Genomic DNA, 26735 nt, shown 5'->3' with positions numbered 1-26735 from the left:
GTGGCTGGGACTACAGGCGCCCGCCACCATGCCTGGCTAATTTTTTTGTATTTTAGTAGAAATGGGGTTTCACATGTTGGCCAGGATGGTCTCGATCTCCTGACCTCATGATCCGCCCACCTCGGCCTCCCGAAGTGGTGGGATTACAGGCGTGAGCCACTGTGCCTGGCCTGTAATTAGTGTTTTGAACCCCTGCCTCCTTTCAGAAAAAAAAAATTAGTAATTGCACACTTCTCTAGTAAAATGACTTCTGCCTCAACAGCCTATTATAACAAGTATTTCCAAGGTCACTGACAACCACTTTCAAGACAAATCAAAAGATTTTTCTTACTCCTTATCTTCTTTTGAGTACCTGGCACTATTGATCACATACTTTTTTTTTTCTTTTTCTCTCTGGCATTTTAAAAGAATTTTTTTTCTTTATTCTCTAGGATATGAATTGCCTTTTCATTTTTTGGAGGTCAGATTATTTTTATTTCTCTTCTAGTACACACATTCAACTATCTAGAGTGGTCCAAATTATATATAGTAACTCAAATATGGGTTGTAAGCTGACAATAAAATCAGTTGTAACTGAATTTGGTGTTTTCACATTTATGGCCAAATACATGAATTCTTCCTTCCTATGGAAGAGCTCATCAACCTCCTACATGGTAGATTCAGGAGAGGCACTTCCAGAAAAAGTAACTCCATTTTCTACCCCTTCTAAATTCTAGAAAAAAACATATTACTACTGGGATTGAGAAATCTCCAATTATTTTTCTGGACACACATAAATGATCCTTGTTGCAGTCTGATTCTTGGACATCCAGTTGATATTAATTTTCATGTAATTTATGAAGAACTGTTTTGTCCTATGGCTGATCTCTCTCTGTCCTTCCCAACCATGAAAAACACAAGGCTCAGAATATTCTTTTTTTTTTTTAATTATACTTTAAGTTCTGGGATACATAGGCAGAACATGCAGGTTTGTTACATAGGTATACACGTGCCATAGTGGTTTGCTGCACTCATCAACTCGTCATCTACATTAGGTATTTCTTCTAATGCTATCCCTCCCCTAGCCCTGCCACCCCCCAACAGGCCCTGGTGTATGATATTCCCCTCCCTGTGTCCATGTGTTCTCATTGTTCAACTCCCATTTATGAGTGAGAACATGTGGTGTTTGGTTTTCTGTTCCTGTGTTAGTTTGCTGAGAATGATGGTTTCCAACTTCATCCATGTCCCTGCAAAGGACATGAATTCATCCATTTTATGGCTGCTCAGTATTCCATGGTGTATATGTGCCATATTTTCTTTATCCAGTCTATCATTGATGGGCATTTGGGTTGGTTCCACGTCTTTGCTATTGTGAACAGTGCAGCAATAAACATCTGTGTGCATGTGTCTTTATAGTAGAATGATTTATAATCCTTTGGGTATATACCCAGTAATGGGATTGCTGGGTGAAGAGATATTTCTGGTTCTAGGTCCTTGAGGAATCGCCACACTGTCTTCCACAATGGTTGAACTAACTTACACTCCCACCACCAGTGTAAAAGAATTCCTATTTCTCCACATCCTCTCCAGCATCTGTTGTTTCCTGACTTCTTAATGATTGCCATTCTAACTGGCCTGAGATGGTATCTAATTGTGGTTTTGATTTGCATTTCTCTAATGACTAGTGATGATTAGCTTTTTTTTCATATGTTTGTTGGCTGCATAAATGTCTTCTTTTGAGAAGTGTCTATTCATACACTTCGCCCACTTTTTGATGGGTTTTTTTTTTCTTGTAAATTTGTTTAAGTTCCTTGTAGATTCTTGATATTAGACCTTTGTCAGATGGATAGATTGCAAAAATTTTCTCCCATTCTGTCGGTTGTCTGTTCACTCTGATGATCATTTCTTTTGCTGTGCAGAAGCTCTTTAGTTTAATTAGATCCCATTTGTCATATCTGGCTTTTGTTGCCATTGCTTATAGTGTTTAGGTCATGAAGTCTTTGCCCATGCCTATGTCCGGAACTTTTTATTGTTCTGTTTTTCATCTTGGACTTTGTTTTCGTCAGCTGATTATTTTTCATGCCTCCTGTACATATGTTGTTATTTAATATTTTATTAATTAATTTACTTACCTATTTATTTTGTGAGCAAGCTTATCCCCTTTCCTGGACTACTGCTGGAAACAAACATTCAAACACTCATTGGTGCTAAAGGCAAAGGCTTCTTCAGTCTAAGCTGCGAGAAGTAGAAAGCACCACTGTGAGATTTCATTTGCCTAATTATTGTTTCTTTAATCACATCAGAATGATTACTTAAACTAGTACTATCCAATAGAAATACAATGTGTCTATCTAAGTAATCTTAAATTTAACAAAGGTAAAATGAAACAGGTAAAATAATTTTAATATGTTTTATTTAACCTAATATATTTAAAATATTATCATTTCAACATGCATCAGTATAAAGTTACTAGTGAGGTATATTTACATTGTTTTCTTTTTGTACTAAGTCTTTAAAATCCAATGTCTAATTTGTACTTACATCACATCTCATTTGGACTAGCTGCATTTCAAGTGTTCAGTAACTACATGTGGCTCATGGCTCCCACATGGTACAACACAGGGCTGAACTGTTAACAGGATAAAAGAGTGGAAGTGGAGGCCGGGAGGGGCAGCTCACACCTGTAATCCCAGCACTTTGGGAGGCCAAGTCAGGCAGATCAACTGAGGTCAGGAGTTCAAAACTAGCCTGGCCGACATGGTAAAACCCTGCCTCTACTAAAAACAGAAAAATTAGCTGGGCATGGTGTCACGTGCCTGTAATCCCAGTTACTGGGGAGGCTGAGGCAGGAGAATCACTTGAACCTGGGAGGTGGAGCTTGCAGTGAACCGAGATCACGCCGCTGCACTCCAGCCTGGGTGACAGAGCAAGACTCCATCTCAAAAAAAAAAAAAAAAGAGTGGAAATGGAAAAAAATAAATCGATATTGCCAATTATATTTCAATTTATGTAAGTGACTTGGTTTTTTTCTAATGAGCTAGCTACTTTAATCTACCTGGGAGTGAGACATAGTCTTCATTGTATACCTGGCCAACAGGGGCTCAGAAAGGTTAGATCATTTCTCAAACTTGATTCAGCTCATAAAGTCAAAAGTGTGGATTCAGTCTTGTGTTTGATCTTTTCTCACCTGAATTTTAATTACTCTGAATTCTGAGTTAGCTGGCAAGGCTGGGAGGATTGTGTTCTTTCTAATTTGTCCATAGCTGCTACAACAGGCTTGATACTAAGAGATAGGTATGATAGGTACAATCAGAGCCATTTGGGGAATGTTTTTATTTTGTCTACAAGAATACCTTGGGACCTTTTATAGTTGCACCATAAACAGTAGAAATTGCATTTTGCATTTAGATCTGTAAGAGAATGGCTTATTTTGTGTATTCTATGAAGAGATTAACTTTCATGCCTCCATTTTATTAACTGACTTTGAAGAACTGAGTGCTGACCTATTAGGTGACACACTGGACCCTACAAAGGAGGCTTTTATAAGATGGCAAGTTGGAAAGGTCTTAGATAAGAATAGCAATGATTGTGATGATGATGAACATGATGATGATGATAGTCATTTCTGACATGTATTGAGACCTTACTATGTTCTAGGCACCATGCCATGCTCTTTTAAAATATTGGTTCATTTAGTCCTCACAAAAACACTCTGAAATGTGTAAAATTATTATTCATCTTGCATCGATGAGAAAACCGAGACAAAGAATTGACAGACGGCTGGGATGCAAACTCTGATAAAAGACAGTTTTGTGCTCTTATTGATTATAGGAAAGAAACATTTCCTGATACAATAATTATTTGTTCTAGTTGTGCAGGCTTGAAAATGATGACTTCATCTTTGTCCAGTATTAATGCCCCCATTCATCACTAGTTTCCATCTAACAAGGCTTATTTTTAACTTTTCTCTAACTTCCTCCTATTTTTACTGGTTTCTTACTGTCTTCTAACACTTAGCCCTGTTCTCGCTTCCACTCAAGTTTTTTTCCACTTGGCATTTGTCTTTGGCCTTCTAATCTCTAGTTACTACGTTGAAGACGGTAACATACATTGTTCCTTCCTTGGGTTGAAATTCCCAGCTTTAGCCTATTGTCAAAAATATTGTTGGGTCCACTTAGGTCCTTCAGAATATTCATAGCTCATGTCGTTTACCCCCTTTTTAATTTTTTTTCTTGTAAATTCATTTAAGTTCCTTATAGATGCTGGATTAAACCTTTGTCAGAGGCATAGTTTGCAAACATTCTCTCCCATTCTGTATCAACTCTATTGATAGCTTCTTTGCTGTGCAGAAGCTCTTAAGTTTAATTAGATTCCATTTGTCAATTTTTGCTTTTGTCAAGATTGTTTTTGGCATATTCATCACGAAATCTTTGCCTGTTCCTATGTCCAAAATGGTATTGCCTAGGTTGCTTCCAGGGTTCTTATAGTTTTGGGTTTTACATTTAAGTCTTTAATCCATCTTGAGTTGATTTTTGTGTATGGTGTAAGGAAGGGGTCCAGTTTCAATCTTCTGCATATGGCTAGCCGGTTATGCCAGCACAATTTATTCAATAGGAAGTCCTTTCCCCATTGCTTTTGTCAGCCTTGGCAAAGATCAGATGGTTGTAGGTGTGTGGCCTTATTTCTGGGCTCTCTATTCTGTTCTATTGGTCCATGTGTCTTTTTCTGTACCAGTGCCATACTGTTTTGGTTACTATAGCCCTGTAGTATAGTGTGAAGTCAAGTAGTGTGATGCCTCCAGATTTGTCCTTTTGGCTTAGGATTGCTTTGGCTATTTAGGCTGTTCTTTTGGTTCCAAATGAATTTTGGAATTTTTTTCTAATTCTGTGAAAAATATCACTGGTAGTTTGATAGAAATAGCGTTGCATCTGTAAATAGCCTTAGGCAATATGGCCATTTTAGTAATATTGAATCTTCCTATTCATAAGCATGAATATTTTTCCACTTCTTTGATCAGTGATTTGTAATTCTCCTTGTTGAGATCCTTCACCTCCCTGGTTAGCTGTATTTCTAGGTATTTTATTCTTTTCTTTTTGTGGAAATTGTGCATGGGATTGCGTACCTGATTTCACTCTTTGCTTGGCTGTTGTTGGCTTATCATCATTTTCACTGTCTTCCAGACATTGCACCTTGATGTATTACTGGTTCTTTCTTTTGTTTTGTTCTCTACTTCCAGTCAAACTCTTGCTGAATCTTCCATTATCTTGCTCTTCATCAGTCCCTTGTTCTCACAACTAGATAATTAAAGCTTACTCCTAACTGGCTTTCCTACCTCCAATCTATCCTCCTTTCATTTTATACTGCACTGCAGTTATCATGGCATTCCGCTATTTCTAAGGATGTCTCAGTCTGTGTCTTAGGCTTCAATGGAAATAGAGTCATCAACTCTAGGCCAGTTCTGGGCCCTTTCTGGGTCACAATAGGGTCTCTTGATTTATAAATTCATGTTTGAGAATTAGGCAGTATCTCTATATATAAAGAGAGAAGTCAAAGATAATGCTTTTTCATCTTTGCTAGATATTCCAAAAGTACCTCATGCAGCAGATACAGCATTGAATTAGAAGACATATAATTGCTTCTTAAATTTTTGAGCAGTTTCATATTTTGTTAAACAGAAGAACTAATTATAAAATAGTTTGTTTTACATTCACTTGTTTGCTCGTCATTTATTGACTATCTACTCTCTGCCAGGAATTTTGAAGGATACGAAAATGAATAAGATGTGTCCAGGATTGTTTGCATGCCCACTACTGGCATTCTTACCAAATCTTGCTTTTGGCTCTGCTTCATCACTTGATTGAGATGACTTCTGACATTGTACTCAACTTGAACTTTTTGTTTTCTCTAGAAAGGATTCTGGAAAACTAATGAAGAAGGTTAACCAAGTATGAGATGTCTGCTATAAAAACCATTAATGACTTTCAGTTCTCCAATTAATCAAACCCAACATTTCTACCCAGCTTTTAATGCTCTCTAAAATCAACTTCTTGTTTTATATTTAAACCTGTCTCCTACTGCCTCACAGCCCTACTCCTGGCCTCCAAAATATTAGGTTTGTTTTTCATCCTTACAGACAAACTCCTACCATTTCTTTTAACTAGGTTCCATGACATTTTGGACCTTAGTTTATTGATCAGTAAAACTAGGATAATACCTGACTCCTAGGGAATTGTGAAGATTAAATGAAACAACAAATAGAAAGCCTCTTTTACTATTCCTAACCATAAGGGTGTTGAATGGTCATTGATTCCTTCTCCATTTCAAAATGAGAATGTGTTTCACGTATGCAAATATGACACATTTTTCAAAACCAAGACTCTGCCTCCTCAACGTTTTTCATAATGACTTTCTAACTTTCATCTCTCTCTTTAACAATAGATTTTTGCACATTAGAATATTACTGACTGCTATTTTATTTCCATTTATCAAAGTAGCCCTCTATAATACATTTTCTTATTTTCAAAATGGTACAATTTTCTCAATCTTGTCTTGCTACTATATTGTAGCTAATAGGCAAGAATCAACCTTTTTTTTTTTTTTTTTTTTTTTTTTTGAGATGGAGTCTGGCTCTGTCGCCCAGGCTGGAGTGCAGTGGCCGGATCTCAGCTCACTGCAAGCTCCGCCTCCCGGGTTTACACCATTCTCCTGCCTCAGCCTCCCGAGTAGCTGGGACTACAGGCGCCCGCCACGTCGCCCGGCTAGTTTATTTTTTTGTATTTTTTAGTAGAGACGGGGTTTCACCGTGTTAGCCAGGATGGTCTCGATCTCCTGACCTAGTGATCCACCTGTCTGGGCCTCCCAAAGTGCTGGGATTACAGGCTTGAGCCACCGCGCCCGGCCGAATCAACCTTATTTTTAACTAACCTACGAGATCTAACATAGTGCTTGGCACATGACAGATGCTGAATATATTATATCATTTAGTTTACTTTGTTTCATGATGGTGGATCTGATAGATCAACAGCTATTCCAATCTTATAGCTAAGTGAAGATTATATTTATTGTTGGTACTACGCCACGAGATTTATGTGTCTGCTGATCTGAATAAAATATACTTGTATTTTAATGAAACATTGGCATGTTATATATCAGGTATGAACTTGGACAAGCACAATTTTGAAAGTTTGATTTAGAGAATATATATCTCAAGATTGCAAATGCTGAAAATAGAAAATCTTGGGGGGAAAGAACAATGAAATAAATTGAAATGAGGGAATAAGAAGATAGAGTTGTTTTAGTTCAGTGGGCCCTGAAATACACTACCCATGTCCCAAACAGTGACAAGACTAATGAATTTGTTGCCTATTCAGTTCTGAGGGCCTTCTTTAAAAATAAATAAATAAATAAATCCAAGACTAGCAACACAAACCTACATAAAAGGCCTAAGAAGCAGCTTATGTAATGGAGTGTCTCTGAGGGGTAAGTTTCATTAGCTCATAATGAATCAACCTCTGAACTCAGGTAGAATTATCAGAATCTCTGTAATTAGCCACTGAAGCTGTGGCAAATAAACAAAGAGCACATCCCTCTTCTCCAGCAGAATAAGGTTTGTTCCTTATTCTACACCTATCTCTACCTTATATCTGACAATTTTTTCAAGACTTTTCCCCACTGAGACACCTCCATGCATGACCATTGTAAATTTACAACCGTGCCATTCAGTGCTTTTTCTATCAGTTTGTATTTAGCTCTCCAAAATTGCTCAAGAACAAATACATTCTTCATGTTCAGCTCCTCCTGAGAATGCAGAAGGATGCTGTGGATTGGATAAATAAGGCAAGATAGGATTAGGGAAAGAGATGGTCAGCTCTGAAGCCACTAGGAGAAATACTACTTTGACTGATGGAGAAAAATGAAGAAAAAATGAACAGCAGGAAAGAACTGGGACATAATTGCAGTTCATGCCATTTGTCTTTGTCCTCTAACCTCACCTGAAACCCCAATAACTATATCAATCACACACATAGGTACTCTGTACTTGGAGTTGGACAGTTTTTTTACATTGCTTATTACATTACACAAATTCCATGTAGGCACTCTGTACTTGGAGTTGGACATTTTTTTTACATTGCTTATTACATTACACAAATTCCATGTACAACTCATTGAAATGGTTAGTTCTTTAAGCTTGATTGTCAGTTCTCAATGACCAACCTATGAGCAAATCCCTTCCATCTTATCCCACACTTCCAAACCTGCCTAATTTATCCTATCGTCTTCCTGGCTTGTTGTCTTTTCTGCTTTTCTTACTTTTCTTAAATTATTAAAAATTGTTTGAACACTTATTATGTGACAGTTCTTCGTCTCATAGAATTATAGTAGGAGAGACACAAAAATCACAATTTTATATGATGAATTGCATGATGGTACATATGTACATGCTCATAGGCTGGTATGACTGAGTCATGAGGTGTGAACACCACAAGTGAGTGAAAAAATAAAAGGTACATTCAGAGATTTGCAGAGGCTATTCTTGAAGGATCATACATGCTATGATAAAGAATTTGAATGGTACGCTTGAAGGGTAGTGAGAAATCCATTTAATAGCTTTAAAAGGGAACATGATGCAGTCAGATTTGGGTTGTAAAAAGATCACTTTAGCAGCTCTGCAGAAAATAGGTTATAAGATGGCAATACTACATGGAGGGAGATAATTTTGAGCCTATTAATGATAATTCAGAAGAAGTATATTTTTAACAAAAACTAACGAAGGCAATGGCTATATGAATGAAGCTGCGGTGAAAAATTTCATCTGTAGACTTCTTTGACAAACAGACTGATGAAAAATAAGGAATATAAGATGACTCCAAGCTTTCCTATTTAGGAAATGGAAGAATTTGGTATTACTCTGAGTCAAGCAGCACAGGTGGGGGAGTACGTTTAATGCTAACTACTAATTATTGAACACTGAAACTACATCGAAGGAGATGCTAAGCACTTAACATGTATTATATAATTGTATCTCAAATTAGCATCATTAATTATATTGAATTTGAAGAAATAAAGGCTCAAAAAGTGAAGAAGCTTGTCAAAAATTACGCGGTAGCTAAGTGGTAGAGCTGGAATTCAAACTTAGGAAGATGTGACCCAGAGCCATGCTTCTTAAGAAACACTATACCAGTGCGAATTGAAGTGTGGGCCAGAGGCTACTTGCATGCAGATGATCTAAGGTACTTTCTAAATACAGGTTCCTGGGTCCAACAGGAACCAGTCTATTCAAACAGAATTCCTGGTGGGTGGGGACCGGACTTACCAGGCATTTTTTATGCACCTGAATCTTTACACACCACTGCAATGCATAGTAATATACTACTGCTTGGTAGAAAAATGATAACAAATTCACTGTTTTTCTATGAAAAATTTTTGCATTTTTGCCAATTCTCACATTTACAGAAAAGATGCATACTATATAAATAACTTTTTTTTCCTGAGCCATTTGACTGTAAGTTGTCAACCTGATGCTCATAACCTGCTAATACTTTAATACCTCCTACAAATAAAGGCATTCTCCTGCAAAGTTACAATTTGACAGTCAAAGTCAGGAAATTAATATGGATCCTTTACTACCATATAATCTTCAGACCCCTGACCAGTGTCACTAGTTGTCCCAATAATATCTTTTGTAGCAAAACGATCTACTTTGGGTGGCATTAGTTGTCAGATCCCTTTAGTCTCCATCAGTCTGAAACGGTTTCTCAAAACTTTTATGATATGCTTAGATACTACAGGGCAGTTATTTGATAGAATACCCCTCAATTTGGAGTTGTCTGGTATTTCCTCATGATTAGATTCTGATTATGCATCTTTGGCAAGAATATTTCCAAGTGACACCTGCCTTGTTTGGACCCACCTAATAGCTTTAGGAGTGAATTATTTAGGAAGGAAGAGGGAGGGAAAGAGGAAAAGTTAACTTTTCAATATGTCGAGTTTGAAATTCTTGTGGAGCAGTTAGATGATGTCTAATAAGTACTTGAATAGATGGATCTGAGGTTCACCTGGGAAATCAGACCTGAAGACAAAATTTTAGAGTCATCGAAGTATAAGTGAGCGTTGAAGCTGTAAATGGGAATTAACTCAATGAAGGATTTTAGGTAGAGCTAGAAGGGAAAAGGCCAAAGGATGAGAAGACCATGGGTGCACATTGGTTTTAAGAATCTAAAATAAGAAGGAAAACAGGCAAAACAAAGTGAGGAGGAGCAGATGATGGAGAGGTTAAAAAAAAAAAAGTAGTGAAACAGGATTAGGAAAACTAATGGAGATGAAGGTTGCATTCCTAAATTAATCCCTCCTGTTGATGTTTTCTTCAAACTGCCCTTCCATTTACTCTTCTTTACTGCAATTGGACTTTCACTGATAATGTGGATTCTTTTATAATTCTTTTAAGTGGAATCTACTCTCGTGTTATTAAATTCGCTATTCCAAAAAAATTGATATACTGTTTGTTTATCTTTCATTTCTGCAAACCCTTTGTTTCCCCACAGCAGACATGGTATTCTTTCTTATCATAAATAAGTGATCTACTGAAAAGTTTATTTTCTCCCAAACCCAAATGTTAAAAAATTATTCTTTTTTAAAGTCGACCTTTTTCCTTATTTTAACCCCTCATGCGACCTAGAATCCTCCCATTCAAATCTACTCTTTAAAAAATGAAGGCCGGGCGCGGTGGCTCATTCCTGTAATCCCAGAACTTTGGGAGGCCGAGGCAGGCGGTTCATGAGTTCAGGAGATCAAGACCATCCTGGCCAACATGGTGAAAGCTCGTCTCAACTAAAAATACAAGCATTAACTGTTCATGGTTGCACACGCCTGTAATCCCAGCTACTCGGGAGGCTGAGGCAGGTGAATCGCTTGAACCCACGAGGCGGAGGTTGCAGTGAGCTGAGATCGCACCACTGCACTCCAGCATGGGGAAAGAGCGAGAATCCGTTTCAATAAATAGATAAATAAATAAATAAAAACAAATGAGATACAACCTACTTAACAGCTGGTTTGTCAGGGATTGGTGAATAATATCTTTGGGCCTCGTAAATGAGTGAGTATTGCCTACCTATATGAGTTAACACAGGGCAGAGTCCTAGGCCTTTGCCCTTTTATCCCTACACTTTCTCTCCCATTATTCTGAACCATTCTCACTTTTAAATACCTCTATAAGCTAATGTCTCATAAATATATGATCTCCAGCCTGGCCTCTCCACTGAGGTCTAAACCCACATTTCCCTGAAGATCTCAATGTATAGAAAGGTGGTATAACATAGTGGTCGAGAACATTGTTAACTCATTGACCGGACTCGTGTCCTGACTTTTGAGACTTACCAGCTCAAATTTATTAAATTTAGCAAGTAATAACTTCTTAGTAAGTTACTTAAATGATTTGTACTTTAATTGCCTTATCTGTAAAACAAAGTGAATAACAATATCTCCCTCACGGTGTTGTTATGAAGATTAAACGAGCAAAACATTTAGCAGAGTGTTGAACACATCCTAAGCATCACATATGCTTACTTCTATTATGTCTCATAAGAATATCAAATTTAACATTTCAATCTTGAACTCTTGCTCTCTCCACAACTCCAAACCTGGCCTTCCACCTTAGTAAAAAGTACCACCAAACACCTACTTGGTCAAGCCAGAAACCTGCTTTTTATCACTTCTTGTTCTTCATCTTTACCTCATATCTAGTCCTATCATAAATATTAAGCAGGTATATAAAGCTCCATTGATTGTCCTTTAAAATATACCTTCCATCCATCCTCTTCTGTTCATTTCCACTCCTTGCACCTTGTATCAAGCCACCATCATGCCTCATTCAGTGACTCTAGTAAACCTCCTACAGGTTGCTCTGCTTCTGCTCCCTACCCCCTCAGGATCCATTATCCACACAGAAGGCAAAAAGAAAATTAAAAATGTAAATCAAATTGTGGCAGGCCTCTCCTTACAACACCTCAGTTCTTCCATCTCACATACTCTTTATCTGACCTTCAGGCTCATGCATGATCTCCTCTGTGACTTCTTCCCCAGCCTCATCCCCTTCACTTCCCTCTAGCTCATTACACTCCAGGAACAATCACTTTGTATCACTTCCTATGAAACCCCAAGTTCTACCTCAACTCAGAGCTTGGCATTTGTTACTCCCTTTGCCAAGAATGATCTCCCTCCCAGCCTTGAGTCCCAAAGTGTAGTCTTTCTTACTTTTTGGGTCTCAATGTATTTTTCTTTCATAGAACTCTGTGATTTCCTTTTGCAGTTCATATGTAATTATATAATTATTTACTTTTGTAGGCGCTGCCTTTCCAACTAACCTGTAAACAAACTTAGTCTAGATAGGGACTCAGTTGTTTAATTTACTACACTATACCCACTAGACAGCACAGTGTCTGTCATATCCAATAACTATTTATTGAATGAATGAATCAGTGAGTGAGTAAATAAAAGATAGGAATATAGATAAAGTACTCTTTCAGGTTCTGGAAAGCTTTCTTGGAAGCTGGAGATCAACAAAAGTTCACTTCTTTTTTCAGGAAAGCCACGAAAATTAAGATGTCGTTAATAAACACGTGTTCCCTAATGCCTAGGTTGTGAGTGCTTGCTTTAAAAATACCAGTTCCTGTGCCTGTGCTCAGAATCAAAAATTCAGAATTTCTGAAGCTGGGGCCTAGGAAGCAACATTGCCCTTATGCCCTAGGTCATTCCAATGCACACCAGATGCTGTTATCCTAAGAATAAAATATAATTCTAAAAAAAAGCAATTAGTATTCCAGGTGCTATTTTCTACCTGGAAGTGCTGAGTATGGAGACACCGCCCAGATGGCCATGGGGTGGAGTGAAGCAAATATTTTCCGCTAGGAATTCTATGTCGGGATGGTGAAACTCACAGTTCTCAGACTTAAAATGACTAGTTTTTCTTCATCCACCCCGTGTTGGTTTGGATGAAGTAGAAAATTCAAGATGGTGGTGGGATAGAGTAAATTATTCCCAAGTCTCCCAGACGTCTCTTTCCTTCTTCATACTTCCCTTCGGTGTGTTTGAGCACATACCTCCAAATCTGCCCCAAACATGAAATGTCTGTGTGGGGTTTTTTTCCCTACAAATGCTTGCAAATTGTTTTTGCATTTTACCCCATAAAATATCTTTTTTATAGATATAAAATTACACTTAATTATGTACCAAGAGATGAAATTGATGCTCCAGGAAATGGCATTGTGATGTTGATGACTCAGTTTACCCTCAAGGACACCTAATCATCTCTTTAGGCACATGAGCAACCCATTTGAGAAACAGGTGATTGTTGCCTGTATATATCTCATCTCCACACTAGACTGCAAATACCTTGTTGTATTATGTTATGTTCTTCACAATGTTTTCAACACTGTAGATATCCAATAAATAGCTAACGAATTGGAAGACAGGAGTTTGAAAGGAATAAAGAATCTGAGAAAGCAGGATAGACCTGCCAGAAGCCAGACGCTGTTGGAAGTGCCACCGTAGGAAGGTCCTGCCTGCCTCTCAAGATCAAGCGATCACTTCAGCAGAGAATGCTTTTGGTCTTAACATAGTCTCTCAGAACTGGTGGCCTTCAGTGAATTGACTTCAAAGGGGTGTTGGACTTGCGTACTCACGCAGAGAAGAAAAATAGTTTTTGAACATCAAATTAGAGCTTTCAGGATTCAAAATGCTCAAACTATCTCTCACGATACCTGATGGAATCAGGACTCAGAACATTCCCACCTCCATGATATTTTAACTCCCCTTGTTTTTCTCAAGTTGCATTAACTTAAATGCTAACAGTCTACTTTAGCTTTTCTGTAATTAGCACTTTTAAAATCTGTGCTCTGATCTCATTCAAGACCATCTATAAGGTGAAATACTCTACGAAACCCTTATTAGTGATTTTTTAAAGAAAATATTTTTTTAAAAAGCAACCTCCCTACCACTTACAATAATGTCACCTTAGTACACAGCTTTTCTGCAGACATGCACATTCAACCCCACTTAATTCTGTTGGTATTTATTTCTTGTCCAGTACATGCAAAGTAATAATTGACATTGCAATATAGGGATCTGTTTTTGTGGCTTGTGGCTTGGGAATTTATTTGGCTCCTTCTTAAAAACTTGGTCTTCTTGACGTCTCAGCCTTCACCAGTTTGAAAATTCCCATCATAATCCTCTGTGGGGATTTACACAGGTGTCTATTATTGCCCATAATCTGTGATAGGGCTTCCAGTATCCTTGTTGCAGAAAGGTTAAGCCCTCCCGTCTTTATTCCTGAGTAAAGAAGTCCACAAGGTGTTAGTATTGTCAGGGAGCAGATTGAAACAAGCTGCAACTTCAATCAGGCCCTAAGCCGGTGTCTGTGCCAGTGGGGAATCTGTGATGAACAAAAGGTTCCAGTTGAAAATGGAGCAGTTAGTTTTTAACTCCAGAGTTATACAAAAACAAAACTCTTTATCCTCTACTATTCTTAGGGTGGCCATATTTTCCAAACTAAAATTTGAGACTCATGTTCTGACAGATACATAGGTACTTTTGTCACAACAGTTTCAGACCATCTAATGTTGGGACAGTCTCCTGGTATTTAGGATGTAGTAGTCCCACTTTCTCCACAGTTTTAATTCCCATAATTTCAGTTATCCCACAGTTTGAAAATATTAAATGGAAAATTCCTGAAATAAATAATTCACAAGTTTTGAATTGTGTGAATCTATAAGTAGCTTGATAAAATTTCACGCCACTTAGCCCCGTCCCTCCTGGGACATGACACATCTTTTTGTCCAGAATCTCCACACTATAGATGTTACCCACCCACTAGTCAGTAGCTGTCTCGGTTATGAGATCCATTGTCATAGTATCACAGTGCTTGTTTTCAAAGAACCCTTATTTTATTTAATAATGGCCCTAAAGCACGGAGGTAGTGTTGCTGGCAAATTGGATATGTGAAAGAGAAGCTGTAAAGTGTTTCCTTTAAGTGAAAAGGTAAAAGTTCTCAACTTACTAAGGAAAGAAAAAAAAATCATATTGAGGTTGCTAAGAGCTATGGTAAGAACAAATCTTCTCTCTGTGAAATTGCAAAAAAGAAAAAGAAGTTTGTGCTGGTTTTGCTGTCACACTTCAAACTGCAAAAGTTATGGCCACAGTGTGTGATAAGTGCTTAGTTAAGAGGGAAGAGGCAATGCGTTTGTGAGTGGAAAACATAAACAGAAACATTTCGACTGAGCGATCGGATTTGGTACTACCCTCGCTTTCAGGCATCCAATGGGGATCTTGGAACATTTCCCCAGAGAATAAAGAGGGAATACTCTGTATTGTTGCTATATGCATACCACACGTTGGTACCCGGCATACCAGTTAACAAGGAAGCTTACACAATGAGATTGCACTACACGGCCATTAGTAGAAATCACTGCCCTTTTTGTCCTGAGGGCTAGTGGGCAACTGGAAACATATGGCCTTGTGGACTTTCCTGTCTGAAGATATACAGTCTATCTCTAGAACTGTGGTCATCAGGGCTTGTTAGTATGTTTGTGGTGCTGGTCTTTATCTTTCAGTCTTCTGAATCTGAAAGAAATGTCCACTATCTTAAATTGTTCTTACCTCTGGTACTGACTTGCCTCTGCTTCTCCCCAACGCCAGAAACTAAGCTAAGACCTGAAGGGGGCACCTCAGCGTGACCTGTGAACATCAGCTCCCAGACTCAGTATAGTCTAAGTGTTTTCAGAAAAGTCATAAAGAAGGGGCCTTCCCATGCTACAGCCAAGCAAGAATTTGGGAGCAGAAGGACTTGAGGCAAGGAGGAGTGGCCAGGAAGTGGCAAAAAGGAACTGGATGGGGAGTCCCTCCACCAAAAATTATACCTCTGATATAAAGGAGTCGATCACTAGCCTCCCAGAAACTGTCTAGACAATGCCCCAGCCTTGCAGTTAAAGCATGGTTCTCATGGTTTCAATCTCTGAGGAACGAATAGTAAGCTCTGCAACCAATTTCTGCACCCTTTAAAGGCCTTGCATTGTAAACACCCTGATGGTGTCTCTTTCAGAGTCACAGCAGGAACAGGTTGGGAGTGCCATTCCAGAATGCTGCTGCTTGCCTTTGTGTCTTTTTTGACTGCCACCAATAAAACGAGCAAGGATAAGCCAGATGCAAATGGGTACAGGACATCTCTGTGTCATTCTTTTTTCCTGATTCGTTTTAAGTGTACATGTCTGCTTGGCACGTAGCTTACAGTTCACTAGCAAATCTCCCGGAAGAATTCTCTTCATTTTAAACTGTTGTTCCCAATAGTTTGCCCATAGGTAAAGCTTGAAAAGGTAGAGTCAAAATAAAATGATAGCAATCACAAGTGTTACCTTAATACTGCTTACATGAGATTTTATATATATATATATAAAAAAAACTCTGAAGGGCTTAGCAGATCTTAGGTGAAAGGATGTTCTCTTCAAAGTGTCACTTTGCCAGAAGGAAGGAAGACACGTTCCATCAATAGAAACAGTAAAAGCATGCCTCCAATTGTATTTATCTCTCTAAATTCTGAAAGCATATTAAGGAAGAATAACAATATTCCACTTTGACTACAAATTGCTAATTAATAACTACAATTCTCCCAGAGGTAAAATATTAACATTTTAAAAATGAAATTAAACATCACAATCTTCTTCTAATTGTTACAAAAATATTTAGCAGCAATGGCTGTTTAATTATTTAGGCATTTGTTAGTGGTGTAAATATTATCAGCACAGTCATAAATATTTTCTGCTTTGTCCACAGACAATCAGCTAAGGATATGTTGTTTGTTGGACTTCAATTAAGATCTATTTAAGGCTGCCTGCTGGCCACAAAATAATTACTTACACTTCCTGATGCCTGAATCTGTTAGATTAGCAGCAAGAAGTGTACTTTGTTTTTGTAAGTCAGGAAAAGTTGCATTTTCTTATATAAATTTCATTGTTTATGTTATTAAAGAGGATTAGGGTGGGGTTGAAGTAGTTGAAAATTTAATTAATCTAATCCCTTTAACAGGAATTATTTTCATATTGATAATTCTGTGTAACAACAGTATTACAGATCATGCCCTGTGAAATATTTACACTAAATATTGTAGCCTGTAATCTCTCCTCCAGCTTTTTCTTTGGGGAGAGATAAGATTTACGGCTGCTTCACCTTTCATTTTTTTTTTTTTTTTCCTTTGTCTCACCTGAAGTGCAGGGGATCAAATTGAAATTTTTTTTTTTCCTGCTTCCTCTTTTAATTTTCTCTCAATGTCATCATATCTCAGTAAGTTATGTTAGTAGCCATCAAATCACTAATCTCCTAAAACAGCATGAGTGCTATGAAATAGGGAGAACAATCCAATTGATTTTTTCCCCCTTTGGTATCTACAGTCATTTGGTGTAGATTCTCATTTGAAATGATTTGTTTAGCCATTGATTTCAATAAATTGTTATGCTGCTAAAAATATCACTAAGAGTAGAGTCAAATGAAGGACCAAACTGTCATTCTGGTCAACCCCCTCTGATCATCTCCAGTGTAAATTGGGAATTGTTCTCAATCAACTCAAATTTCATGTTATCAGGGAGACCTTCTCTGACTTCCCAAAATAAAATTACAATCACCATTGCTTCCTTTAATTGGCTTTATTTTCTCCATACAACTTATCACTGTGTAACATTATAACACATTATGTTTGTTTGTTTAGTGCATCTCCCCCAACTAGGATGGAATTGCCACAGGAAGCAAGGACTTGGATTTGTTTACTGCTGTATCTTGAGAGCCAAGCTGAGGGCCTTAAATATGGCGATCAATAACAAACTGTTGCATGTATGAATCTTTACTCTCGTTTTTTTAGGTGCCTAAGGCACCAGATCTGTGCAAAGCAATGAGGAACTTGACACAAATGTAGGCATTTGCCCTGAGCTGGCTGATCCACTTAGCCTCAATGGAAGGATTGCCCACTGAGAACAGACCTGGTGCTTTCTGTAGCTATGCCTTTATTAAAGGACGAAAACTGGGTTGTGTAGTGCTGTTTGGCCTCCACATGTTTACAATATCGAGTGATACAAAGCAGAGAATCTCTAAGGAGGCCCTCCAGGATACGACTTCTGTAGAATATGAACAGGAGTTACTAAACTAGAAACAGACTCCGTGGTCATATAAATCTATGAAACTAGGTGTCATGTGAAGTTAAACAAGGTTCTTAATTTCAAGATATCTCAGATTATGATAACATTCATTAGGACTCTCCAAGACAAGAAGATTAGGCTGTGTTTCCTGAATCACTTGGTCTTAGACATTTCCTTTCTACCAGCCAATCCTGTTTCTACAACAGGGCTACAACAGAGGGAACTCCAGTGACTTGGGAATTCAGCAAGCCAGGGAAGGGGTAAGAGGCACCAGTCTCATCTCTGCCTCTTACTGACTTTATTATGTGACCTTGGACAAATTACTTAACACCTCTATACCTCAATTTCCTCTTCTATAAGGTAGGAATGAAGAGGATTACCCAGGAAAATGTACGTAGTGTCCAGCACACAAGTGCTAACTAAATGGTGGTTATTGCCAATACTTTTTATTGAGTATAGGCATGAGAGCCTTTTACATAGATTTCTTCAATGATATTTTATAAAATAGGTTTGTTAGTATTGACCAATTTCCAGAAGCAGCATAATGTATCATCTCCTGTGGTCCCAGTGCCCTATCCCTATCTGAGAAGCTTTGCACACCAATGCTGAAGGTAAACAAATGTTATCTTTCAACACAATTTATTAGAAACATCTGATAACTCACTTTGGTGGATCTCACAGTGCCCTTCCCCTTGTTTCCATACCCCTGACCTCAGATGAAGACGCTTTTGTCAGGTGGAAGATGGTAGCATCCAAGTTAATGATAGTGCAGATGGCTGCATGCTGACAGATTTTGAAGTGACCATATTTTTTCAGTAAATTTCAAATGAAGGTGTGATTTGTGTAAATCTGACCTCTTCCTGTAAAATGTGCATTTACATATATTTAGAATTTATAAATCCTGACAGATTCCACAATATTTATAGCCCTCCATAAAAAGCCTTTGCCAGTTTGTAGAGCTTTGCATTTGGCTCTCTGGCATGCTTAAGAGAATTTAAATAATAATAAATTTGGTGATTTATTCCACCTGGAACAGAAACTTATTTCCCCCCTCCCCTTGGCTCATTTTGAAGGGGATACTATAAATAGTGCCACAGACGCTGGGATCAGGACTAGGGAATTGAAATTCGAGAGAGAAGTACAGAAACATTTTCATTATCACTGATTCCTTGAGTGTATTTTTAAAACAGTTCTGTTCCTCAAATAATGTACCTTCTCTCCTTTCTCCTGCCCTATCACAATTATGCTTGAATCTCCAAAACCTGTTGCCAACTTTAGGATTCGGTTACATTAATGGGAAAGAGAGAGTGAGAGTATTAGCTGACTAGGTAGGAGAAAGTTGCCTCTAGGGAGACCAAAGCAATTCTCTCATGTTCATCTTATATTTCATAAGAGTCAGCCAGTAACTGAGTGTCAGTATCTAAAGTGTAAATTCATTATCTGAGACCTCGGTCCTGTATCCTACAGGTATGATGAAAAGCTCACAGTTCATGAAAAGAAAGAAAGAAAGAAACCTAATTGTAATTACAAAAGGAAGCCCAAGGACAATGTCAGAGGATCAATTCATTTCACCCAGCCATGCTCATAATAACTGAGTACAGAATAAGAAACACCTGAATAGTCGAGTCCTAATGCTATTACTTGTTTTCTTAAAAACAAAAATCAACAAAAATCTGGTAACTTGTCATTTGCCATGGAATCTACTGATGAAAGCTGAGAGTAGCCATTTAGTGTAGCATAAGCAGTGTTGTAACTTGTAATATAACTAGGAGATTTATTTCTAGCTTCTTGTTTGAATGACTGTGAAGGAAGTAGCATTTGTTAAAGGTAGAATAATAATAACTAACATCCATGAAGAACTGCCTATGGGCTGGCACTGAGTAACAAACACATCAAGTGGCTGTGGTTTGATTTGCCACAGCCTCCTAATTGAGTAGTAGGGTTTTTTGTCCTGGTAACTTGGGGCACACTCCCAGTCCCAAGACTTTCCTGAACAATCCTTTAATCTTTACCTAGTAGACTGGCAGATATTTGGACCAAGCCCCAGAGCCTTTAGGGTACCACATTTTAATAATTTGTGGTGAACAAAGTAAATGTTGTAAAACCAGACATTATGAAGCAAGGACCTAGTTGAGTATGATGGATTTCAGGGAAAGCCAAAGAAAAAAAAAGGCTGAATGTTGTATGGGGGTATTGTCTCCCCCACAGAACACAGGTATCTATGGTTCATGGCTCATTCTAAAGCTTTGCTTGAAAAATGACTTTTTAAAGAAGTGTACTCTTAAGGAATGTCCTTCAGGCAGGGAGGAATTTCCTTTGCTTTTCTATAGCATCTTTCTAAGAGGAAGCAGAGGTATTGAGCTGTTAGACAGTTGCTCAGTGTCTTTGTGCTTCTGTGACCACATTATGGATCTAACACATATGGGATAAATAAACTGTTTTCATTTCTTAAAGCACATGGAAGGAAACAAGACAAGAAAATTACCATATTGCTTTTTTTTCTTTTTAAAGCTATTAAAGAGGAGAATCCAGTTAGGGCAAATAAAAATGATTACTGAAAACAGATTTTTTTTTCCCTTTTCTAGCCTCTTACTGAGCAACAGCAATATGGCAAGACTTGTGGCAAACCAGTGTTTTGATGCACCCTCTTTTGTTCTTCTTCCATAGGGTAATCCCTACATGTGCAATAATGAGTGTGATGCGAGTACCCCTGAGCTGGCACACCCCCCTGAGCTGATGTTTGATTTTGAAGGAAGACATCCCTCCACATTTTGGCAGTCTGCCACTTGGAAGGAGTATCCCAAGCCTCTCCAGGTTAACATCACTCTGTCTTGGAGCAAAACCATTGAGCTAACAGACAACATAGTTATTACCTTTGAATCGGGGCGTCCAGACCAAATGATCCTGGAGAAGTCTCTCGATTATGGACGAACATGGCAGCCCTATCAGTATTATGCCACAGACTGCTTAGATGCTTTTCACATGGATCCTAAATCCGTGAAGGATTTATCACAGCATACGGTCTTAGAAATCATTTGCACAGAAGAGTACTCAACAGGGTATACAACAAATAGCAAAATAATCCACTTTGAAATCAAAGACAGGTTCGCGTTTTTTGCTGGACCTCGCCTACGCAATATGGCTTCCCTCTACGGACAGCTGGATACAACCAAGAAACTCAGAGATTTCTTTACAGTCACAGACCTGAGGATAAGGCTGTTAAGACCAGCCGTTGGGGAAATATTTGTAGATGAGCTACACTTGGCACGCTACTTTTACGCGATCTCAGACATAAAGGTGCGAGGAAGGTAAGAGAAAATCTGTCTGCCTTCAATGGGAACGGGTGTGTCCAAAGAAAATGCCAGAGTGTCTCACAGCTGTAAAGTAACATTTGTCAATTTCTACTGCAACATTTTCTTCAGGAACTCTAGTGTAGAAGTAGGTTCCGAAGGTATTCTAAGACCCCTCATCCTCAGCAGTCATTCGTAATCCCAAACTTGCTGTCACTGAACCTGGCATGATTCTTCAGAATTTAAATAAAAGTGAATTTTAAAAAGTAACTCCCTGGGTCGGGAGGTCCTTTAAGTCTTTAAGGCAATGAAGCCAGGGGAAGCAAAACCATTTGCCCTATAAGGAACTGAAAAAACTAGAAACACAACATACCATTGTTTACAAACGCAAAGCAGGGATTCAACATGCTACAACAGTCAATTTATGTTTTGTGTAATATTGCACAAAAAATCTGGAAATTCGAGTTACATTTCTTTAAATTTATTAAATCACAATCAATAGCATATAGGAAATATTTGTTAAATTGGGACAAGCTCTACTTTTCATGTTTCTGGATATTATTTTGTCAAAAAGATATACTAGCATTTAAAATCTAGACCTGAGTTGGGCTCCCTTCATGTTGTAGATCAATAACAAATGGACAGAGTTTAAACACATTAATTAAACACAGTCAGGGATAGCTTTGGTTCTGATAATATACTAGAGACAGATTTGAGCAAATTTCCGAGAATTTTGAAGATGTTTAAATGAAAAACTTCAATAATGAGAACCAGAACCACCACACAGAGATTTTCAACCAGCTTTTTAAGTGTGGTATATTATCAAAACGACCACCTGATGGGAGTGGAGGCATGAGATAATGAGTGGGAAAACTAAAGGTAAGAGCAGAGTATCTAGCAAATGGAAGCAAAGGGAAAGGCAAGCAAAGAAATAACACCCCAGTAAAAAGGCCAAGATATCTTTAAATGGAAATATATGAGGATAAGAATATAAATAGTCTATATCATGTAGGTTTAAATGTTTAATGATAAAATTCAAACAGATAAGGCAGGATTGATTCACTTTATTGACTGCCAGCATCCTTTAGGCAGCCCAGTTCTCAGAAACTGGAAGTGTTGAGACTTTCTGGTCTGTCAGAGATTTGCCTTACCTATGTGTGCTGGAAGAAAGGTCACTGCTGGTAAGGTAAAGACCATAGTGGGAACACAGAATGGAGTGGTGGGCTTGACCGTAGTGTGGTGTCAAAAGTTTCAGAGTCTTAACTGTGGAAAAGTAGCAGGAACTGGTGGCCATCTACTCTCAGCTTTTTCTAGCTTCATGTTCCTCATGGAAGAATCAAGAGCCTTTATCTGCGAAGCTTTTCCTAAAACTTTTGACCAAGGTCTTCGTGGTATGTAACGAATATGTCTTTAAAGCAGAACAATATTGAACTTGTGAGTTCTAAGCTGTAGAGGATAGTTCATGTATTACTAGCAGGGTACATGACAGGGCAATATGGAGCTGTTGCCTTAAACTTGAGTTTGCTATTTATAATAATACACAGCAATTATCCTTATGAACATTTTAGCAAAAGACTATTAGCTTCCAGGATCTTATTCTTGGGGATGTATGATATATGAAAATAGTTGATATTGATATTATTAACTATAGCTTGCCACAATGAAGTAACAGATATTCTATTCATCTACATGAATAATGGTAAAAAATTAACAAACTAAGATTTGGATTTTAATCCTAATCTACATTGCTCGGTGGATTCATCTAGGTCAGTTTCCTTGCAGTTTAAGAAATACTTAATCTGAGCCCAAATTCTTATTCCTCCACTTCTCCAAATACCTTTATTTGCCACTTGTAAAAAAGGCAATCTTCTGAAGCATTTTGGTTGGGAAAAACCTATTGCTGATGCTTATTTTTGTTATTAGTATTCATTTTGTTTCCTCTAATAATTTAAAAGAAAGTGTAAAATAAACCTGAAAGCTAAAGGCATTTTTATGCATTCTCAGCTGCTGTCAAGCATGCCGTCTTCTAAAGGTGGTGTGTTGGAAATGTAGATCCCTTCAGATCTATCACATTTCTTCCATCTCCCAGACTAGTCATGTCCTCCAACTGTATTTCAGTGGTTCTGAGGAGTTTGGAGGACTCCTCCCTCCTTCCCTGGACTCAGCTCCACTGTCTTTTCTTGTTCACCAGTCAACTGTAAGCTGAAGAGAAGCAGCTGGGCAAACGAGAAAGGTCCAGTAGAGGTGAGCCCCTTCCATAAGGTCTTCTTCTGTCACCTCCAGACTTTGTCCAAATCCTCAGGGCAGAACTGATGCTGGCATGTACTGCACTAGGCACCAGATGGCTGGAGTATTTTTGTCTTAGGGGAGGGACTAAAGAAGCAAGGTCTGATGGCTCGGGCGTATCTCCAGCTTTTAAGTTATGTAAAGAAGATCTGCTGATGATGGAGCCAGTGAAGGGAAATGTTGAGCTATAGTCTGGTTCAGGGGTCTTTCAGCATAGAAGCTGATCTAATTATTTTACCCTTGAAAGTTTCAGTAAGATTAATGATCTAGATTGTCTTTCTCTTATATAACAAATCATCTATAGAAGGATTAAATATTAATTGATGATCTCTAAAAGAAAGTTCTAAAGTTTCCCTTTCAAGGATCTCATAAATGTACACTTTTCAAAATACAACTGAAGTTCTTGTTCCTTGCACCAGCCCCCACCATCCCATGAAATGATTGCAACATTTAACATGACTTTACAGGTCTATATCTGATCATGATAATGATATTTTTCAACTTGTTACTTCTATCCCCACCCCCACCATAATGTGGAAATTGACATAAGTTATTTTGGGAAAGTAGAATGGAAACCAGATGTAAACATCCATAGTATAGGGGACAGAGAATTCAGAATTTTTTTACCTTGAAATCTTAAACTGTGAGACAAAAATAGTTGATCTTTGCTTGAGATGACTGAGCTTGTGAGATTCAATTCTCCATTTCTTTGCCCATGTGTTTGTTTTATACTGGCTAGTGTTGTTTGATGGAAAAATAGTGTTTTCATTGACATTAGACTAATGTAGCATTTATGTTCTTTTCGGAATGTGACACATCTGATACCTATTTTACTAGTAAGAAAAAAGTGTAATCTCATCATAAAAAATTTATTTCTCTTTTGCCACATACTTATTTTGCTTCCATTTACTCCCTTCATTGTGTATTTATTAAGATAATGAAGGAAAAAGACGAAACATGGCTGTTGGCAATTTCAGCAGCTCTGTAGTACTTACATTGTTCAATAAACCTAATAATCTACATGGACTAATTCTGACTTATGGATGTCCTGCTTCAGTAAATCAGGGTGATTTTCTCCAGTGAATAATAGACGAGTGCAGTGTGCCAGTACCTTAATTAAAGAGCGGCTCTCTTAGTCTTGATCTCATTTTAATTTACAGGGTAATACTACAATAATATCACTAATGGAAGGTACATTAAAGGGCATCAAGTAGCATTAACTGTATTAAATTATGGTACTTATGTTAATTAACTGCTGAAGCAAGATGGTTCTAATGGCCAAAAAGGTCATCTAATGCATAAATAAAATCTACTCAGATGAGGGGTGAGAGGAGAAATTAGAAGTAGATGTTTGTTCTGAACATCTTTTTATACAGACAGGGGGTTAAACTCAAAAGCTGTTAAATATAGATAATGTCCAAAATATTTTCTTAGTTACACCATTGGAAGCTTTGATTTTTAAGTATTTTGTTTTCTTCTAAGCTTTCCATAATTAAAATAATTGAAAAAATGAACACTGTATTTGTCAGCTGCATAGATTTTATGGAATATAAACTCAACATTATTTATTGTTTTTTTAAGGTAAACAGTTTCAAGGAAATAATGTGATTTAATGTAATAATTTGTAAATCTGAAAGACAAATGAATCTTTAGTAATCTACTCATTTATTTTTAAGATACGCTATCAGCCACATATCAAGTTACTGATTTTAGCCATAAGACAGTGGAAATTCTATTTTAACAGTAAAAACTTGAAGAAAGTGGCCTGGAAAACTCCCATCAACATCTTCAGTATTCACCCTTTAACAAAATATTCCTAAAGGTAATTATCGGTCATTTTTTCTCAATGGTCATTACACATTTCTTATCCCTTGCAGTGCCTACTCAGGCTCCATTATAGGCAATTGACTATCATAATAGTGAACAGTATTTTTTCCTTTTTCTACTTCCATTGTTTACCTCCAAGAAAGAAGCCTTGGAATATTAGCACAGAAGTTTCACTTCGACAAACTTTTTGGTGCGATCTTCACTTCATGGCTGCCTGTGCTCAGAATCACACTTCCCTGCCTAATCCCAGGACCTGCAAAGGGCCAAGGCCAGAGCCACTATGACTAGGTGCCAGGAGTGAGGCAGGCCCCAACGTCGCTCTCAGGAGTCCAGCTTCTACGTGTAAACCCTTATTCTTTGAATGTCACTACCTTTGTATTTGCTGTAATTAGAACAAGGTGAAGCTGACATCATGTTCTTGAAGCACAGCTTCCACGCGGTTAGTGCAAAAAGATGTGATGTCAGGTAAAAAAGAACACTTGGAGAAATGCAAAAGTATAAAAGCAGTAGAGCACTTTTTACATTTCTGGAAAAATCTGTGTAACCACAGAAGTGACTTGCTAATTAGAGAAGGCTTATCAGTTATTTTGAAGGTTCCCTAAGTCTTTTTCATAACCACAACGGAAGTAAATCTGAAATATTTACTTTTTACCTCTTATGTAAGAGGCATTCCACAAAAACACTTTTTAAGCATTGAGCCTGGCCTTTATTCTTTTCCAATTAGTCTCAATTACTGAGTTTGGGCTTTACTGCCACTTAACAGATTCTGCTTTTTATAACACCTTCTTGCTTTTTGTCATCAATAAATACTTATCCTCCACTCTGGGACAGATGCTGGCTTTGATGGTAGACAGATGAAGATGCACCAAGCATAGTCTCTGCTCTTAAGGAGCTGATATCCAGAAGGGACACAGACTTTATAAACAATAACAAAAAAAAAAATGATGATAATGTGGGTTAAGCGCTTTTACTGTGTGAATATTCAAAGTGCTGTGGTAACAGAGAAGAAGCTACTAATGTAATCTGGAAAGACTAGTAAAACCTTTGATAAAGATGTGACATGTATGACATCTTGAAATATGAGTTTTATTGTGCCAAGCAGCCAGGGGAGAATGGATATCCTAGGCAGACAAATTATACCTAAAATCAGCACAGCATGTTAAGGAACTCCAAGCAGTAAGGA

The 26735-nt window shown here is 37.8% G+C and overlaps 1 protein-coding gene across 16 annotated transcripts in view; it reads left to right on the top strand.

Annotated features, from left to right (window-relative positions):
- The window catches only part of NTNG1 (netrin G1), a 352207-nt gene that overhangs the window by 166180 nt on the left and 159292 nt on the right, over positions 1 to 26735 (top strand). For all 16 annotated transcript variants that reach the window (XM_005542553.5, XM_045366166.3, XM_045366139.3 and 13 more), the window contains exon 3: positions 20817 to 21457. In XM_005542553.5, the coding sequence (XP_005542610.1) occupies positions 20817 to 21457 (641 nt within the window). The remainder of the gene's footprint in view (positions 1 to 20816; positions 21458 to 26735) is intronic.

This window comes from Macaca fascicularis, chromosome 1 (genome assembly GCF_037993035.2).
Source record: "Macaca fascicularis isolate 582-1 chromosome 1, T2T-MFA8v1.1".
NCBI lineage: Eukaryota > Metazoa > Chordata > Mammalia > Primates > Cercopithecidae > Macaca > Macaca fascicularis.
The sequence above is the reverse complement of the archived record's forward strand: the minus strand, read 5'-3'. Positions and strand labels throughout refer to the sequence as shown.